At 48.2% G+C, this 19679-nt stretch overlaps 2 protein-coding genes and 1 non-coding gene across 3 annotated transcripts; 1 reads left to right on the top strand and 2 right to left on the bottom strand.

The window, feature by feature from the left end:
* Positions 1 to 5953: 5953 nt before the first annotated feature.
* Positions 5954 to 6026, bottom strand: Trnam-cau. The gene has a single exon. It is a non-coding gene; the product is annotated as a tRNA-Met (tRNA).
* Positions 6027 to 8916: 2890 nt separating this feature from the next.
* On the top strand, positions 8917 to 12577 carry LOC34621335. The gene is made up of 4 exons (XM_022734555.2): positions 8917 to 10284; positions 10747 to 10909; positions 11964 to 12163; positions 12272 to 12577. Exons 1-4 carry the CDS (start codon positions 8917 to 8919, stop codon positions 12575 to 12577), a joined length of 2037 nt encoding a protein of 678 aa, XP_022589518.2.
* Positions 12578 to 13060: 483 nt separating this feature from the next.
* On the bottom strand, positions 13061 to 19060 carry LOC113146804. The gene is made up of 11 exons (XM_026335231.1): positions 18376 to 19060; positions 17699 to 18125; positions 17087 to 17273; positions 16431 to 16848; positions 15578 to 15778; positions 15353 to 15451; positions 14956 to 15050; positions 14643 to 14719; positions 14254 to 14362; positions 13515 to 13652; positions 13061 to 13228 (listed from the first exon to the last, which is right to left on the bottom strand). Exons 1-11 carry the CDS (start codon positions 19058 to 19060, stop codon positions 13061 to 13063), a joined length of 2604 nt encoding a protein of 867 aa, XP_026191016.1.
* Between the last annotated feature and the right edge of the window lie 619 nt (positions 19061 to 19679).

The following is a 19679-nucleotide window of genomic DNA, read 5'->3' as shown; positions in this document are numbered from 1 at the left end:
GTCAAAGAGACCGGCTTGCGCTGTCTTGAGGCTTTCCATCGTGAAACGCCTTTCCGTTAAATGCAACTTCAGCATGAATAGTTTATTGCGCCTTTAATGCATTCCTGAACGCTCGTCCTCGGTGATCTGACAAGACACGTCTGCAGGAATATTTCACACAACTTTTGCAACATCCCGCTGTAGTTCATGCCCCCGGACTGTGCCTAGGCTAGGTGTCGAAACATTCTTTTCAGCCTGTTGAAATCAAGCGTGCTGCCATTAGCAAGATGTTTGCTCAAGCAGTGCCTTACAACTCTTGTAATTAGCCATTTCTTCCTTCTCCCCGCCCCTTTTGAATGAGTTGGGCACACTAGCTTCCTTAGCCTCTTCAATCAGTTATCCTTGACAGTTAGCCCGGGCACGGGGTGCGGAACTGTCTATGTGGATGTAAATATCATTTTCGTGTACATGCAGTAGGAATTACAGACTACCCTCAATGGCTATGGAAAGTTCGGAACAACATTAACTGCCTGCAAACAGCGCTCCCAAGTCCAGCTAGCTTTTGACAGCAAGCGCGTATGGAATCTTCTTAATGTTGCTCACAACGCTTCCAAGGGTTCATTTTCCTTAAAGCTACATGTGAAGTTTTATGCTATCGATCCACTGGACTTAAACAGACTGTGGAGTCTTGCACACTTAACCTCGGGCTTCTATCAATATCGAGGACCATGCCAGTCCGTTGTGTGGGACCCAAAGGCTCTGTAAGAACCCCCTTATGCAGGTATTCGTTTTAAAAAAGCCGCCAAAATAAACTCAGCGCGCACAGCGTGCAGCATATACAAAAGTATAAAGCTTTGTTAATACACCAGTATGCAGCGGCCTGAAGTCCTTCTGCCATAATATGGTTCGTGGGCAAAGTGCCTTCCACTTTGCATGCTGAAGTTGCGCGTTCAAGGCTCTTCTTAGTTGGCTCTGTTTCTGGCAAAAGGCCACAAGGGCTTTCGCTGAGTTACTTCATGCTCCGATGCATCATACATAACGGGGAATCATACACTATGAATTTTCTTCTAAAGTGCCCGGTGTACAGCTCGAAACGAGCATATTAAGCTAGGGCTGTTCGAAAGCGTAGTGGCTCAAAAATAAGCTGGGCATTTCTGGTTTCTTAAATTGCGAAACATGCTTGAAGGCCAGGTGTGCGCCGTTCTAGGCGTTTCTGGAAAAGCAGATGACCTTTCCGAGCGTGGTCCTCCCTGCACGTCATTTCTGGTGGCTTTCTGTCTCTTGGACTTACAACGATATCACTTTTGCTTAATTCGTCTCGCTTAGGACGCTTCCTGCCTATAAATTCCTTCTTCCCATCCGGCCACAATTATGTGCGTCTGTTTGTGGCCATTTTTTGTTCCAGTACAGCAGGGATGTCAAGCCTCCATTGGTTATCTGATCACTACTTCACTGAGAGCCACCATGGGCACTCTAGTTGTTAGTAAAGTATGAATCATTTTTGCCGTGATTCAGGTCGAAAGAACCGCGCCAACCGCTAGATTTCATGCAGCTATCATACCGCATGTGTACCTGCGTTTTCTCAGCTGGACAGAAGGCTATGATGCGTTCTGTGCACCTCCATCAAAAGATCATTCTACCCAGTATTCGAAGGCCTATGTGGCTGTTACACACCTGATTGTGCTTATCATCTGTCCTAATAACCTTTCCATTTGCCTTGAGGTATAATGCGCAACGGTTTTGAAATATTCTAGGCCCCCTCCAAGTGTTACAGATACTAGTTCTTCCCAGGCTACAATACCCATATTGCAACCAATGCTAAAGAGCGTTTCCCGTACGGCAAGACATAGGTACGCAGTATCCTCAATGCCTCTCATGTTCGCATCAGATCCTTGTTAATATCCTTCATTGGGATCAAATTTCGGCCTGGTCTTTTGATTTGTCTCGGCGCCCTCGAAACCTGTCTGTGGTAGCGTCTGACAGCAATAAACCTTCTTGTCACTTCAAGGCCGTGTGCTTAGACACGCTGCCAGGTTTACAAATTTCGAAGGGCAAAGCAGCCCTCCGTGACAAAGATTCAGTAGCCCAGAGAGTTTGTGCAAGATGTTAATGAACCAGAGAATTTTCAGCCACATTTCTAAACTGTTTCTAGCCTTCGGCTTTGCCCCAGCCCAGCCTTCGGCTATTAAATATATTAATGCACATACGGCTAAGGTACAATGCACGTAATACGGGGCTTGAAACGAGGCTCAACTTACCCTTGGTGGAATGTCGACGGAAAGGTGTAGGGTGCACAGTGCAGCAATAACCGTTAAGAGTATGTTGCCTGCTGAACACGCGCAGAGGATTATTCTGTGGCTTAAAGCATTCTTTTATCGCGATATCCTTTACGCACAGTCTATCGGCTGTAGATGAGGCGTTTTCCCACGAACCTAGCCTCTTTAGGCCAAACGCCAACGGATTGTTTGTACCTCTAGCTAATATTCAGAAAGTTCTAGCTCATCATACCCGGCTTGACTCCGCCTGGAGCGTAATGCCTTTCATTAGCCACGCTGTGAACGTTCTAGAGTCTGCCATAGCTAGTGTTCTACCTTATAGTTTCCAGATATATAAAAAAAACTCTTTTCCTGTGATGCTTCGCGCTGCTGGCCGTTGATTTAAGAGCCACAGGAAGCAAGCATTTGCTGAAGCTGCTTATCTCTTTGAGATGTTTTTGCTGAAATCGCAGTCACCCTGTCTCACATGTCAACAGTGTCCAAACTGTTCACACCCCTCTCAACATTTGTGGCTACGAATTATGTGCCCTGTTCTTCTTGCTTCCCCACTTGTCCATTGGATTCCTCAATCCTTGATGCCACTCTAATCAATACTGCTGGATATGTTTATTGCGCTCTCCGCTTCGATGACTGAGCATACATAGTAGCTTTCCGAGCTGGATTGATGCAGTAGACCAAGCCAATAATCAAGCAATACACGCAACATGGTTTTCATTATCAGACAACGCAAGACTGCTCCTTTTTCGCCCTTTATCGTTTCGCTCTTGTCACGGGGATTAGGTACTTGGAGCTTTATGCGTGCATGAAAACTGTTTCATTGGTTCAAGGCTTCCTCGTGGAACTTTAGCATAATAGACGATACGTAGTCATGCAATAAGTAACCCCTCCTTTGCCTCTCTTCCGCCCTGTTTCTGTACTGAAGCGCTTCAGTCAAGAGAATTTATGAGCATTACTCGTTCTAGCAAAATAAGTTTTTTTGGAGGTGTGTCCCATGCAGGAAGGACTAGCACCGAACAGTCGCATACTTGGTGATTCGGTACCTCAGGTTGTTTACAGGCGAATACTCGCTTGCCGCTTATGAACCATAGAGAGTATTGTTCATGTATTATTCTTGCCTGGCAATATAAAGCGGTGGACAGAACCCACATTGGGCAGACATACTGCCACTGTGCTATATGTATAACCTGCTACTATAATGCATAAGGAATACCGGAAAAACGGGCATCATCAGAAGCAGACTTTACTTAACGCATGCAAATATTTTTCGCCTCTGCAATTGCCGTGTAGGTGAACTTTATTGCCTTCATTTCTAAGAAGGGCTGCACCCAGTTGAACTGTACATGTACCTCCGTTCCAGTTCCATGTCATCAACGGTGTTTGTTGCACGTCTGTCCCAATTATAACGTTAATGCCACGTTGATTACCACAATGTCTTTTGGATTAGATATGCAAAGCTATGTAAAATGGCAGAAAATGAAATGCAACTTGACTTTTATCGCTCTCTCTTGCAACGGTGGGCCGTTTACATGTTCATGTCGTCATTATGTCTCACCCAGGGACTTCGTGCTGAGTAATGTTGTCGTAGTCTAAGTGAAATTGAAGGCCAGAACCGAATTTTGGAATTTGAGCTGGAAACAGAGACGTCTGCTGTAAATCTTTTGCAAGAAACCTGCCTAAAGGTATTGAGACTTCCCGCACGTTTCCTGTTATCGTTAAGAGGTTTTCATGCCTGCTTTGCACCCTGTGTATCAGCACGAAAAGGAGATACAAAAGAAACACGATGAAGTCAGGATGTTGCGTGAGAAATATTCACAGAGCCTGGAAAACTTGAAATTACAAGAGGAAACGCAAAGAGGCCTTGATGCTTCCTTGCGAAACGAGGCGGCAGCTTACCACTGCTTGAGTGAGAAAGCCATTTATGGGCATATTGAGAGTTAGCAAGATACATAGGGCACCAAGAGACGAATGCATTGAACTAAGTAGCAAAAAAAAATTAGGCAAAGGGTACAGGATAGCACAGTATACCAGCCGTGAGAGGAAGAATGCAGTTAAAACCTCTGATGTCCTACAGGGATAATGATGGCTGTTGCACTAACGTCAAGATCTAATTATATTGGCACTTGGTTTCAGAGAGCGACTTGAATACGTTGGTTTCCACCCATAAGCACTCAACATGTGCTCGCAACAGAACGACTTTCGAGAAGAGAGTTCGTTTGTGCACACTTCTTTCTGAGAACAAGTTCATTGGAAGCACAGACGTATCTTCTTCTACAGATGCTGGTAAGGAGTAAGATGTATTTTCTTTGGATTGAATCTCCGCATACTGGTGCTTCGCAATGAGGCTGCATATGAGCAGATGCATGCGCTGCGGGGGACCATGAAATTTCAAGGGCCCATAAAGGAATCGATGCAGAAATCACACGTATCTTAAAAAGCCATCCGCTTTTCAAAGCTTTGGGAGACAGCGACGAGTCCAGGCTGCGGCTCGTTTACTCATTTATGCGCGTGCGTATATTGCACTGCGAGTCCTCCAGCTTTTGTGCAGATTGCCGTTGATTTTGACATTTCAGGATGTGGTCAAACTGGTGGCTCAGCACGTGCTCTCCTACGATGCAATTTCCCAATTCGCGAAAGCCAAAATGGCGCATTTGAATGATGATAACCCGGAGAGTAGTCCTGTGGACTTTCTTCTTTCGCTGGTATGCTCGTGCTTCCCCCAAAAGTAGCTGCTGTTATGTGCCCGTTTGCTCTGCCAATATTCAAGTGTGCTGCATGTAAACAAATCCTTTTGAATTTGAACCGAACAAAATGTGTAGCTGTATCTGCATTGGAAAAATCCAACTACAGCCCCCATCACTATCAGCGTTTCATTTCTGTATTTTTAGGTGGATTTCACGATGTATGCTTGGAACCCGCGGATGGAACAAGAAATTAACGACACGGACATCCCATTTATAAGGGGCGTTGCTCTGAAAGAAACGCTCCTGGCGAGCAGAAAATGGTATTGTGCCCCTAAAGCCACGTTCTTCGGATCTAGCAGCTTACAAGGGGTGGGAGAAGAGGTGCCTGGAAAAAGAAAGAACGCCTAACTCCATCAAACGCGCATTCGGGCTCTAACCTGTTCGTCCAAATATGTTATGAAACAAAAAGAAACAATGCTTAGCCTCATCAAATGCGTATCCGGGGCTTTAACCTGTTTGTTCAGTTACGTTGTAAAAGCAATGGCGAATCCGCGTATCCTATACATGTATGTAGAGGACTCACTGTAGTCGTTATTGCATAGAGGTAGAGGGGCAAAGCCCATCTCCGATCGCCCTCTAAAGTATCGGTTTCTCCTTCAGATGTTCCCCTCAATCATTGTAATAGCCAATGTGGCCCATCTTCGCCATCCGACATCGCCACGAGAAGTTACCTGGCACACCCCGGCAAATATTTCTTTCCGCTATACTCCCACAAGTGTTGTGCTATTCGAATAATTAGGGGTGTTTGTAGCAATTGTAATTGTAATATATGGGCAGGAAGCCACCAAACCCTGCATGACACAGTGGGCTGGCCCCCGTTCCCCGGATATCAGGTAAAGCCGCAGTGCTACCAAGAGAGAAGTGCACTCAATGCGACCTCGTGGCTACGAATTGCATATAGTCCTGTAAAGGTATTGCAATAAATATAAATGTTTGCCCGCGGAAGAAGACATCGCATGGGCGATACGAGGATCGAACTCGTGACCTTGGGATTATGAGACCCACGCGCTACCGACTGCGCTAATCGCCCTGCGCCCGCAACCGTTTACGCAATTCACGACAAAAAAACAGAACGTATATAAATACACACTAGCTGCTCCATAAGAAATACATGAGCATCAAATCTAGCCTTTGATTGAAGGATATTAGCCAATTGCCGTTGCTCGTAATCTTGAATAAGCGGGGGCCAGTGGAAGCAACATAGGCGAGTGCTGAGGTGCAAACAGTGATGCATGCTTCTACAGAGAACGGAGAGGTAAGACCAAAACTTGAACGCAAGAAACCTTTTTTTGACATGTAAAGGCGAGAGCGCTTCCTTTAGAATGACCAACACTGTACCCCACACGGTTAAATTCCAGGCTTATGTGGGACCCGGGGTGATAAGTGCAATTAGATAACTTTCATTCCATGGCAAATAATACAGCTATGTGCTTGCTAGTGACTAAGCGCAAATTACAGAACACAAGTAGCTACACCTTCAAAGGGGGTGAGCACATACATAAATACAGGAAGATGCCTGTAACCTCATTACTCTCCCTTCCAAGGAAAAGTAAATATGTATTTATGTGCTTCATAGTTGAGCTATGAAAAGTATAGAAAATCACTGCTGAGCGTGCCTTTATAAAGTCGTGTGAGCTCATGAAGAAACACCGGAAGGTGGGTGCTGGAAACCTATATCTTTTCTTCATGATAAATTGTAACTTCGCTTTGTGACACTCTATCAGAGGGTTCCACCAGGAGGAATATGATTTCAGACTCAATCAAAATATGCTTGTAAGTCATTCAGTGCTTCCCAAAAAAACTGCCCCCTTCCGTTGCTCAACCCCCCTGGAGGTTCCCATCTAAGGGGAGAGGCACAGCTACGATGTGCCAAGCTGCAGCGTCTAAGGAGCCCGAACATATACACCTAGCTGAGCATAGCATCAAGCTCACAAAAGACACAAAAATTGCCTTCTGTAGTATCTAGCGAACAGGACTCTGCAGTAAGTTAGATACACGCACAGCCTACGAAGTTTGATATCTAGAAATTCTTAGTTAATACAACTAATCCAGTGGAAAGTGCTCAGGTGTAGCTTACCTGCAACACGCCTATTAGTGAACCATTGCGAATTCATGGAGCACAGCAAAGTATACCTTCTTTTAAGGCGTGTGAGTCTACGCAGAAAGCTTTAAACAAGCTTGAGGTCTGGTACATATTTGTATGTTGCAGGTTTTATCGTTTAGTTGAGGCTTGCTCTGTGGAGAGACAGACGTGGACAACGAATAGGACGAAATCAAGTGCGAGCCCGACAATTTCATTCCACGAATTTTCAAAGTTTGCACCCCTTACTACGGTGTTTCCTGTTCACATACGCTGCCAGACAGCTGTGCACAGAAGACGGTCACTCCACAGAAGTGTAGAACCCACTCCCAGGCGAGGGACGCTCGCATGATTAACTCGGAAGGCCCAGTAGCAATGAAAGCGGCAGGCAGGGTCAGCAAGAGTCAGTGGCTATTTGATTGCTATAAATTAAAGTACATTACAACTCTTGGCATAAAACAGTCTTGCAGCCAATGCTCAGTAAAGGGCATGCTGTGTCGTGCAACAAAGCATGCACTGATTCTCTCCGATGGCCTGGGAATTTGGATATTTCGGGAATTTGCTCAGCATCTAAATCGAGGATCTAAGATTGGTGCTTTGCCGCCCATGTGGTTTGGCCTAGTGTTTGGAATCAAGACCATTCGGCCAACCAGCATAATACTACGGGAGTCGCATGAAGCTCTGCCTATGGTTTTTCTAATCAGCTAAAGGAACATTGCCCCTATCAAGACGTGAAAGAAGCCAACAAAAAAGTGGAAGCTTCCTTTTAAAGAGAGGGTAAAGCTTACCTCCGTTTCTAAAGGTAAGAAATCGAACGAGGAATGCAACTCGATGATTCTCCCGAATTCTGGAAGAACAGTTATCCGCTCACCCACGCAGGGACGATCCTTGCAGGCGCACTGCGTGATATGGTAGTTTGTAGAGTTAAAAAAGAGCTCGCTTCATCGTGCGAGCCACAGTTATACGGGCTTTTACCATAAAAACTGTTGGGATCCTAATTTTCTAGTCAGTCTTCAAAGTTTAGAGTTGCCGAAAATTGTACCACGCCACAGAGATGCTGTTAGTGACTCCATGAGGAAGCAGACGTGCTGCTGCTGACTAAATGAGGGGATAAAGCACGTTTCCTTTATAGAAGGAAAACGAGGAAGAGGGGCTTCCGTATATTTACAATAGCAACCCTCGGGTATAAAGTTTCCCCTTCCATGGTAATCCCATATGCGCTGTGACATATGTACTAAAAGGCGTTCTTTATGTGCCCATTTAAGGTTTTGTGAGTTTTTTCGGCACATGTGAGCATTATCCATGCCGCTCAGCATGTTTTAGCAGCGCAGTGAAAGCGTAGGCACAGTTTAAAAGCCGCTACACTGCTCGGCGATACGAAGAACACCAATAAAACATGTAAAGTCCCCTATTTTTGGACTGAAATAAAGCTCAGCGTCCATGGTTCTTGCATATCTTGAAATCTTTGTTTTAGTTTTTCGTGTGGGGCCTGTCTTGGGTTCTATAGTTGAACCACCGGTTACCTGTCAGTCTGTTCCTCGTCTGGCTCATCCGATTTAGCCCATGCCCCCCCAAATATCAAAGTCAAAAATCCAAGGCAAATGAGCAGAGATGCCCAAAAGTGTGGTAAATCAGCCATGCTATTACAAATTTTAAGACAGCTGACGAGAGGAACTGAGTGTCTCCCAAACCCTTAACGCTTTAGCGGGTTCGCGTTCTTCCACTGCTTCACGCAGACCGTTAATGTCCGCTTGTTTGGGAAGATAATTAGGAAATGGGGCAGCTTAGAGTCTCTCCTTTTGTGTTTGTTAATGGTGGCACTGTCGTGCTTGCGATCCTAATGGCAACATTAACAGCTGGTGGATGGTCAGCAGTTCCAGCAGCAGCACAGGGCAGCCCAGTCAATGATTCTGTAATAATAACAACAGACAACGCCGATACCCAGCAACTTAGCACTATTTCTGCGTACGAGCAAGACGAGAACCAGGTGAACATCAGCGAAATCACGGAGATATCCAGTCTGGAATTGGAGCAACCCGCACATAGCAGGTACACCGTGCCAGTGGTTGCGGCAGGCAGATTTGCGGCCATTCAGGAAGAAGAAACTCAAGCAATTGGTCCAAACGTAGAGGTGCAAAAAGAAGCAGAAGATGGTGAAATATCGCAGGAGTTAATAGGAGGCACAATCAATGTGCGGCCGATGGCTGCTGAGGATATCACAGTTGCAGTGGTAAGCGATGAGACAGACCTCACCGAAACAGGTACACGAGAAGGGGAGAGGCAAAAAGAGGTAAGTGAATCAGCTCAGGCCGAAGCTTACGACGAAGGTGGCGATGCACAGGGGGAAGATTCGAGCACATCAGCAAAAGAAGGTAAAAAGGAAAAGGAGGGTGAATCAGGAACTGAAGGAAGAGAGGAAGAAGAGGGTAAATCAGGCAACGCTGGAGAGGAAAGGAAGGGTAGATCTGAAGACGAAGAGGAAGAGGAGGATGAATTTGAAGGTGGAATGGAAGCGGAGGGTGAATCAGAAGAAGAGGATGTAGAAGGCGCTACGGATGACGACGAAAGCAATGAAAATCAATGGCATATCAGCCATTTATTCGTTGGAACAGCGTATGAGTTGCCTGTACACCTCAGACCCAGGGAAGGCGGAGCAGATCCAGGCTATCTAAAACTGGTGCTTGACGAGAAGGTGTTCAATGCTTTACTTAGCAACGGCCTTCAGCAAAGAGACGCAGACGCAGAAGAAGAAGAGAGCGATGGAAGAGCAACTGCTGCTGAAGCAGCAGAAACTTGGGACCCCAAGAAAGGGCCTCAAAAAAACGGGGTGTACATGGTTTGCTTCGTAAGAGATGAACACGAATTAGAAATGCGCTTTGAGAGAGCCATGGAGCTAGGGGAGGGTGTATACGTGCCCCTTCAACGCATGACGGATTTTGGAAGGCACAAAGATTACACTCGGGGAAATCCTGGCATACAAGAGACGCAGCTTTCCGCGGCGCATTATGCTTCTGCACTGTCTGACTGGGGCGAGTCGTATTTTTCCAAATTAAAAGAACTGAAGGAAAAATCGAAACTGAAAGTTGCTGCCATGCTTATAGGTTACCCAAATTACGAAGTCCTAGACAAATATATGAAGAAATATCCTGGGCTCTTCGACGGGGTTTACTTCAATTGGGAGGATGGCGAATCTGCATGCATGAACAACGTAAGAACACACACATTCCAAGCACGACGCAAACCTTAAAGGCCACAAGACAATGGAAAAACATCAGTGGATTCGGCAAGAAACACACAGCCGGCTAAATTTCAGAACGTTTGATTAATAAAGAGCACCTAAATCATTCTCCCATGTAGTCTACAGAAGCTGAACGGGAAGGATGTATAGGAACAGAAAAGTATATTCCAGAATGAACAACAGCCCACCAAACAAAGCCAAGAGTGCAAACGAATCCGGCTACCCTTAGCTCCTTTGCGACGAATTCTGTCCTCGGGTGTCTTTCTCTTCTCACTCTAACGCTTTACTCAAACGTATATATAGCGCACGTGCACGATGAGATATCCACCTTGCATGAAGAGGCTGAGAAGCCAGATCAATTAGGCTACGACACCTTTTGAGTCAGTAAGATCGCATGTCACGCGATTCGTATGAAGTGCGTTGTATGTGCAGCTAGGGCGTCCCCCTAAAACAAACAAATCCGGGGAAAACACGTACTGGGCCGATAAACCTGATTTTTTCTTTCGGTACTTTATGGGGGGTCAAGATGGAGGCGTCTGCATGTTAAAAGACGGGAGGAACTACATCAGAGATGTTCCCGTCAATGTAGGAAGAGGTGAGGCGCGGCACGAGCAGTTCGTGTATTGTATTTACTTCTCGTCACTAACTCCTTCGCACGTGGTTTAGCTATGTCAAACTACTTTGATGTGTTCCCCCTCATGTGGAAAAATACGTCGAAAGGAAGTGGACGATTGTTGCGGTCGGGTCCTTTCTCATTTGCACTTTGCGGACAGCTGGGTAGAGCCAAAGCGCTCTGTGTGCGAAACTGTACATTCGTGTGTTTTGCATGCACATTAAGAGGGCGCATTGAAGCCGATCAGGGGGCTCGTGAATACACAATGCAGCGACTGCTTGAATATGGGAAATCTACCCTGCACTTCACTCTCCGCCTTAAATCCCACCTTCAATGGGGACGCTTGACAGCTTACTGAAGCTATCAAAAGTGTTATTTCACTCCCTACACCATTATCACTCCCTCTCAGATACCGTGCACTGGCAAATGGTGTCTATGTCTTTTCGTATTCCGCTTTTCTCTCTACCTCCGTCGTATTCCCCAAAGGAAACATCGTGTCCATTTGTCCTTTGGAGGCAATTGAAAACTCTTTTCGGGGCTTTTCGTGCCACCATTTACAGCAATTTCTGGCCCATGTATTTGCTGTTGCCCTGTCTTCTGTTTTCTATGCGGCATAGAGTGAAGAAACGGTTTTTCATCGCTTGTGGTGGTCTGTTGCCTTTCTTTTAGTCTAGTGCTCATGGAAACACACCAACCGGCTCTCCGTATTTCTCTTTATTCTCTTACTTTCCATGACCACCCACAATCAACTACTTTTAGTATCAATCACCAAAAATCGTACTTTTCCTCGGGAATGGCTCCAGCAGGCACACAGTTTACCCACCTTCAATCCCACTGTTTGATTTCTTTTGCATAGCCCTTCGTCCACTTAATTGCACACTTTCGACCTTTACCCTTCGTGTTTTTTCTTTTGTGGCATGCTGAATTATTGGGAAGGGATCGGCGATCCCGTGTCTTCTCTGGTCAGTTAGTCTTGATGTGTCTGTAAATCATATGCTTTCGAATGTGCGATTGTCGCTGTGTGGCTGTGCTACAGAGCTGGCTCTGCCTGACAACGTTCTTCCTGTCTTTCCGTGTTTCAGCGGGAATGAGGGAATATGCTACAAAGCCTTTTCTAAATATATTGAAGCTGCATGTGACGATAAACTTCAGAGATACAGTTTTGCGATCTATGACAGGCACTCCGACAGAATGCGACTGATGCTCGAGGAAGGCTGCAAAAACATCAACCAGAAAGTTCCTCAAATGGATTTTGTTGGGGTGCTGTAAAGGACCTAATATGCGAGCTAAGGGCCGTGGGTCTGTACAAATAAGAGATCCACTTATTCTTGTTAATATGTACAGCAAATGATGACCCAACGCGGCGAGTCAGGCCAAACCAGATCGCACAAAGGAGAGGAATTTCGCGTGGAAAGAGGACAGTATTCAAACGAGGGAGAAAGGAGGGGTAAGGTGACGGCAAGTGCTACCTCCGGTGAACTGGAAAACACCAGAAACCAGCGAAGAATGGCAGTCCTCACCCCTTTCGGCGGAGCAGCAATAGCAGAGAAATGGCTTCTCGCTGCTTCCTCCCGAATAGAATATAGTGTTTCATATACATGTTGTGGGCACTGCAATAAGGTGTACGGCCTTTTGAAAGAAAGCGCGTAAGAAAACCGAGCAAACGTCGTGCAGCGAAAAAATCTTTTCAGCCTTACAGGGTTTCGGTCCCAAAACCTGAATGTTAAGTCCTAGGTGCACATGAAAGGGAAATTCTTGTCCCTCGTAACTAAAACGGGCACACCACTGCATGCAGTAGTGCACTTGTACAGTCATCCAATGAAGTCTAAATCTCCAGTCTTAAAATCCTAAACTCTCATCAACGTAAAACGTTGCAGTGCGTATTAGGAAAGACTAAAAAAGGAGAATGCCATGTTGGCTTCTGCAAGAAGTGAAAGGAACTTTCTGCTGCCTCCGGAGTGCCCAGAGCATTTGTTTGTTGCACCTTCATTGACTAAGTAGCAATATGCTACCACACAACAATTTCGTGTTTGCCGATTGAGGTGCCTTGGCTACTCGGACTTTAACTTTCCTCCGTTTTGCAACGGATCCTGCTTCACGACGTCCTGGCCATTCATTATGACCCTCCTCGGGCTACGATATTCCCAGATTCTTTTCGTCTCCGTATGTACTGTTTCTTCTTTTTCTTATTCTTCCGCCTCTCTCGTTTTCCCTCTCTGCGTTTGTGGCTCCAGTACTAATCAGGCTCCTACTGCGTGTCTCATCGGCGCCACTGGATGGTGTGTAGCCACCTAGAGGCGACTAAACACCGTAGCTCCCTCTTTTTAACAAATGCTTATGAGCCAGCCGTAAGGGCTTCGGAGCCAAAGTAGGCGCTGTTCCCCCTTCTTGGCGTGCCATTTCGACGTCCACAAGATAGCACTGAAGCAGAAGTGCCATATGATAAAGGAGCGCACGCAATTAGAAACGGAAACGCATGCCTAATCCCAGTCAGAATGGGGGCACGCAGCTGTAGTAATGTGCGCCTTCAGTCCCGCCCGATCCCGATTGCAGTTCGTCCCACAGCCCTCAACGCTTGACGATTTACCTGAAGAAGAGTTAGCGCGACAAAGCCGAAGCATTTCATGCAGGAGCTGGCAACATTATAGGAAACCAAAAAGGAGAAGATAAGAGGCGCGGCCAGGGAGGACAGCTGCCCGTCAGGGCCATAAGTTCCCGGAATGATCTGCGGGAGGGAACAACAAAGCATCGGATGCAATATACAACGACCCTCCATTTGAATAGGCGTTCATGCGGCAGCAGCAGAAAAGGTGTCGTATCCAAGCGCGACGTTCTGTCGCAGACGAGCGTCCCAAGGAATGACATGGAAACATGCATGTGACCATGAAAAGGTGGAAAGACACGAGTTCTGCATGGGCGATCTGTTAGCGAAGAACTGGATGTAATCGAGCAATACGAAGGGAGCAACCGCTCGTGCGTGCATGGCACCCATCAACGAGGCGAAAAACAGAGCAGAAGAAGCTCAGATCGCTCTCGTTCCAGAGGATACAGAGGACTGTTGCTGCCCTTCTCCTCCTCCTCCCCAAAATTCAACAATCCATCTAAAGGATTAAAAAGAACGACTATAAAATGCAGTGCCTATGAGTCGCACGCTCGTGGGGAGTGGTACAGTCCAGCACTCCCCGAGCACCGAAGTTGTGAACGCCACGGGAAAGCTGCAGACCACAACTGCGTGGAGAGAAAACGGGGGCAAGCCGAGAAGGCCATACCCAGAGGCACCCAGGAAAAGGCATCCGTGCAGCAGAAGACGTTATCAGCGAGCGTACCGGCAGAATGAGGTAGGTGGTCCATGTGACTGCACAGGCTACTACGAGCTGCCCCACAACTTGAACTATGCGTCCGACCTGCCATACTACACAAAAGGCGACGGGGTTCCTGGGTAGAAGCAAACGAAAAGAAGCTCAACAATTGATGACCGAATGGGGAGTTCCTCGCAAGCGCCTCGCATGCAGCTTGCCAGACATGAAGGCACCAACCACGTGAACCCGTGTTCTCGATTCAATTTTTTTTTCTCCCTCTTTTTCTGTCCTTTCTTTTCTCGCACCAGCAGGAGTTCAGAAAGCACCAAACAAGCCATTCGAGCCGGCCGAACAAAGCAAAGTTGCACTCGAGGCATCGCCACGAACTCTAACAGCGCGACACACAGCCACCCTACCGTTTTTGTATTGCAGCGGCAGTCCACGCAGCAGCGCACAGCGGCTGGCCCAGAAGAGCGACAAAAACAAAGGATGTCTGGGTGAACATGCAGAGGGCACCGTGGACGGCGTTCAATGAATTGGACGTCACCCTCATGCAGCTGCGCAGCGCAGAAGCGCACTTGAAATTTCAGGCGGGGAACTCATGAGCGCTGGCCAGAAGGCGAACTTCCGTTGAGCTGCTCCTGGCGAGGTGCATGCGCAGTCGTCGGAGTCGCAAGGAGGAAAAAGGGGGAAAAGGAGGTGTAGAGAGGCAGTTGAAAGAAGGAGGGCTGAAGGCGGCATGCCGTACGTTCGAAATACTGGTTCATTTCTTTGCGGACTGATCCTCCTCGCCCAGCACAAGCAAAGTCGCAGAACTTCCACCGCTGCAGCAATCCGCGACATCGACAAAGAAACTAGAACACTCTGATGATTCTTTTTGCTCGGCAACATCGCCAGCAGTTTTAGAGGGTGCTGAAGCGGAAGAAAACACGACGTGTGCATGCCATCTTCGCGAGGGCAGTAGCCCTCTCACCCAAGAAAGTAGCCCTCTCACCCAGGAAAACGCGAAACACAGCGGCCGTCGCGTGGCAAAGAAACTACACAGTGGTACCCACCACAACCACCAGTGGCGGTACAATTGGTTTCGATGTGTGTGAGCTGCTGCACAGCACGAAGCAGCGCCTACTTGAGAGCAATAGTCCTCCCAACGCGGCTGATCCTAGGTGATTTTTCATGATGATCCGAACTGACTCGTTCGCCTTAGCACTTAGAACTTCTCTCCTGTCTGAGCGCACACGCACACTCGACGCCCAAGGAGCAGTGCCGCATCCAACAAACGCGAGGAGAAGAGAGGAGAATTAACTCCTGGAACAGGCTGACGGCTGCATGCCGTCGGCGAAGTAGGTCGCACCTGCATCGTTCGGCGTAAAGTAACAGCAAGCTGTAAAGTAGGCAGTGATCAGCTGGCATACGCCGCTAATGAACGCACTTGTCCACAGCGCCACAAACACAACAATGCAAACAGACACCCTTCCCCATGTGCCCAGAGACAAGCCTTGCCACGGGCTGAAGGCGCCGTAAGGAGTCTGGACAGGAACGGAGAATTTTGCACCTGCGAAGCAATCGCAGCCAGAGCGAAACGCAGCCGACGGCAGACACCTCATACACGGCCGACTGCCAGCAGCAGATCCAATGCGGCAAGGATAAAGGCAAACGCGGAAGAGCGAGTGGGTCAGCAACGTGCAAGACATACATGCCCAAGAGACACCATGGATAGCCTATATAGTTGTACTGCATATATAGTTATACATATATATATATATATAGTTGTACTATATATATATACAATTATACTATATATACAACTATACTAAGTATGTATAATTATACTACGTATATATTGATACATATAAAGGGTTATGCTAGATGTAGTTTTACTGTATATACAGTTAGACTATATATGTAGTTGTACTATATATATATTTATACATATATATATACATAGTCATACTATACACATACAGTTATACATATATGCACATATATAGTGATACTAAGTATATATGTAGTTATACTATGCATATATAGTTGTACATGTAGACATAAATATACAGATAGCATCGCGCCAGTGCGAAAGTGTCGCATCAGACGACATGCCACCCCAGTTTGCACGGCGTAGAAAGGGTTTGTCCGTTGAAGTGGGGTGCAAGATATCTAGCGCCTCTATTTGAAGGTTCAGAGGGTGGAAGGGGCAGCGCACACACTTCCAGCCATGACGTGCAGGATTCCAAAGAGGGCAATTGCAGCATGCACGGCGAAGGTGAGGGCTGTGAAGCCGGGGAGAAGAAGGAGAAATTTGCTGGGTGCCTCGCGCAAGACGCCAGCCGCCGATCGGATGACAGTGGTGCAGAGGGAGAGCTGCCGTCTGAAGGAGAGGACGCAGAGCAGAAGAACAACTGCTGCTGCCGCACTAAGTACGCCCAAGGAGACTGAGATCCACAGGGGGATTGCCGTGAAAGATGCATCGAAAGGTGTTTTCAAGCCCGCCTCGCTTGCGACTGATGCAGCAGTTCCATGCACAGTAGACCAAGCGGCGCGCGCGCGCGAGAAGAAGTGGATGGAGGAAAGCAGAAAGGTCAACTCCGCAGCGGCAATCAAAGAGATAACGACCAAGGGAGCTGCCTTCTGCAGGAACCAGAAGAAGAGAAGAGCCAGAGCGAACGAGGCAAGCGGCACCCACAACGCCTGCGAAGGAGCAACGACAGAAGTGGCAGTGGCAGCGACGGCTGCCAGGCATGTGCGGGAGCGTTTCTAGGGTGCCAGAGACTGTCAACAGGATGCGTTGGCGTCTAAGCAGCAAAGGAGACACAATTCAAGCGGAAACGGGAAAAGGCAGATGCGATCCGTAGACACGGCTCACCAGAGGCCATACAAGAGCGAGATCACCAACCCAATGCAGCCAGGAGTGCAGAACGCCATGATCCCTGATGAAGCCGCGTTCGTCAGAGAACACACAAAAGCGCTGCAACATCAGACGCGCTGGAACGGGAGAATACCACGAGCAAAAGTTCAGACGCTCAGAATCCGAGTCGCACACACCCGATGGTCTCAAAGGTTCAAATCCAGAGGGGCAGGCAGCAGTGCACACCTGCATGCGTACCAGCACACCCATACAGGGCGCATCAACACAGTTGCATTTATAAATCTATTCCTACATACATATACATATACATACATGTATATATATACATACATATATATATATTTGTATATCCCTATTTCTATATACCTACATATGCCTACACAAGTGACTGTGTTGTGGTGTAGGTGTCTGTGTGTTTGTTTGTGTGTGTGTGTAGGCATCTGTGTGTAGGTGTCTGTGTGTGTGTAGGCTTGTGTCTGTGTGTGTGTGTGTAGGCTTGTGTCTGTGTGTGTGTGTGTAGGCGTCTGTGTGTGTGTGTGTGTTTGTTTGTGTGTGTGTGTGGCTGCGAAGTCGTCTACAAGCGTCAGACTGCTTTGGCAGAGTTCGCGCTGTAAAGCAGCGCGCGTTTGCTCCTCCTGGCTTACGGGCAAAAGGTTGGATCCGTCTAGTTCCTCCCGGCTGGGTGCTTTGGGAGGCTGCTTCGAAGGCCAGTAGAGGAGAGGCAGATGCGCCACTCCCCCATCCAAGCCGCAGACGCGTCCCTTCCAATCCACCCCCGCCGTCAGCTTCTGGGGAGAAGCATGCGACAAGGAGCTTGCAACCAGCCATAGTAAACACACCCAGCAAAGCACCAAAACACAGAGACTCCACACGTCCGTGAGAAACCTCCGCGATACAGGCCCCTTGCCAAGATCGAGAGGCGAGAGGCGATCGAGCCAGGGGGAATCCGCTGTGGCGCCTTCTTCCCCCCCCCACCTTTCTGCCTCTTCACTACGCAGTGGCGGAGGAGGATACTCCTGGCTTGCAGCAGCGAACTCTCCGAATGGCAGCAGAGGGGCACTCCAGAGGCTGCGTCGACGGAGAGAGCCAAAGAGGTCTTCATGCGAGCCTCGAAGGCGTGCCGGTAGGGTGGCTCCCGAGTCTGAAGCAGCCGCAGCAGCAGAGCGAGCGCAACAATGGCTGCATGCAGAGAAAGCCAACGGCTTCAGTGCTGCCGGTAAGGCGGCCAGAGGGCAGCAGACGAGACGTCTGCTCACAGTGCGCAAGCAAGTGCTGCTGCTGCTTACTGGTAATTTCCCGCGCCTCGCCATCGGGAGCTAATACGTAGTCGTCATGGGCAGCACCCCCCTGGCCCCTCCCAAATCTGCCAGACGCCTCGTAATACGCGCCTTCCAATCCTTGGCTGTACGTACTCCATTGAGGTGCCCCGTAGACGCGATGTGAAGAGACCTCGGTGGGTTCAAGTGCGCTATCCTGTACGGGGAGGGAGCCTGGGAGTCTGCCCGCGAAAGGCTTCCTTGAGGCGGCTCCCCAGAAGCTTTCCTGTCCAGTTTCAAGAGCCGAAGAAAAGGCAGACGGCCATCCAGCGAGATGCTGAGGGTGCGAAATGCCAGGGGGGCCCCTGTAGCTGCTGAGGCTCCTTACCCTCTGCGACTCGCCGATTCGCTGCACATCTGCTGAAGGGAGGAGGGGACGCCGGGTGGATGAAGATGCCGACAACCAATCGCCGTAGTGCGTATGCCCCCATTGCATGTCGGCGTCTCTCCCCCCTACCCAGGAGGGGGGTTGAAGCTCCGCATCTTCAGCAGGGGAAGAAGCAACGGACGGGAGGGGGACTGAAGGGGTAGGGGTGGCCTCCACGGCAGGGGCTGGAAAGAAGGAAGCCGGAAAATTCGGATTACCGTACAAAATGGCGCGATGGTCCACTGCTTCGTCAGGTGAGGGCGCTTGCTGACTTGTTCCTTGATTCATCGGAAAAGCAGCTGCAGACACGGCCAAGAGGGAGGGAAAAACGAAAGAAAATGCTGAACTTGTCGGTCTAAGAAGAGCACACACAGCTGAAATTCGTGTTTTAGCTGCGAAGTCAGAGGAATACACGACAAAGGAAGGGACGAAAGAGGGTAATCCAAGGATCGGACGGAGGAGTAGCGCAAAACAATACGATCAGTGGTCAGCTGCAAGTACACCAGATTCCATATTACACTGCATGACTAATCTTCGTAGGTTTAGCTAGTAGTACGCACCTTGAGTCAAAACAATAAATTCTAAGCCCTTATTCTTCGTTCTCGCTCAACGCTGCTCCGAAAATGCCACACTGTCGGCTGCCGAAGGCTCTGGCTCACTGCTATCCTCGCTCCCCGTGGCTCCTTATTATCCTTCTTTTCATTGCGAAAGTGTTTTCATATACTCAGGGATTTGAAATAAACAAAGGACAGAGCAGTGCAGGCGCTACTGCTTACAGTCTAGGGCTTTTCCAGAGGCGGCCGGTCACTGGTGAACCGCAGCCAGTCACCAGCGCAACACAACACACTGGCAGTCTCGTCTAGCCAGTGTAGCGATCTTAAAGCGCTTCTTCGTCGATAATTTGGGG

Source organism: Cyclospora cayetanensis, unplaced genomic scaffold (genome assembly GCF_002999335.1).
Source record: "Cyclospora cayetanensis isolate NF1_C8 unplaced genomic scaffold, CcayRef3 CcayRef3_contig_62, whole genome shotgun sequence".
Lineage (NCBI taxonomy): Eukaryota > Apicomplexa > Conoidasida > Eucoccidiorida > Eimeriidae > Cyclospora > Cyclospora cayetanensis.
The sequence above is the reverse complement of the archived record's forward strand: the minus strand, read 5'-3'. Positions and strand labels throughout refer to the sequence as shown.

Coding starts and splice junctions, on each gene's coding strand:
- LOC34621335 (XM_022734555.2), top strand. CDS start 8,917: ATGGCAACATTAACAGCTGGTGGATGGTCAGCAGTTCCAGCAGCAGCA. Junction 10,285..10,746: donor AATCTGCATGCATGAACAAC/GTAAGAACACAC, acceptor TTGTATGTGCAG/CTAGGGCGTCCCCCTAAAAC. Junction 12,164..12,271: donor GCAAAAACATCAACCAGAAA/GTTCCTCAAATG, acceptor TAATATGTACAG/CAAATGATGACCCAACGCGG.
- LOC113146804 (XM_026335231.1), bottom strand. CDS start 19,060: ATGAATCAAGGAACAAGTCAGCAAGCGCCCTCACCTGACGAAGCAGTG. Junction 16,849..17,086: donor TCGCTCTTGTATGGCCTCTG/GTGAGCCGTGTC, acceptor TTCCTGCAGAAG/GCAGCTCCCTTGGTCGTTAT. Junction 15,452..15,577: donor CTTTACGCCGAACGATGCAG/GTGCGACCTACT, acceptor GTGTGCGCTCAG/ACAGGAGAGAAGTTCTAAGT.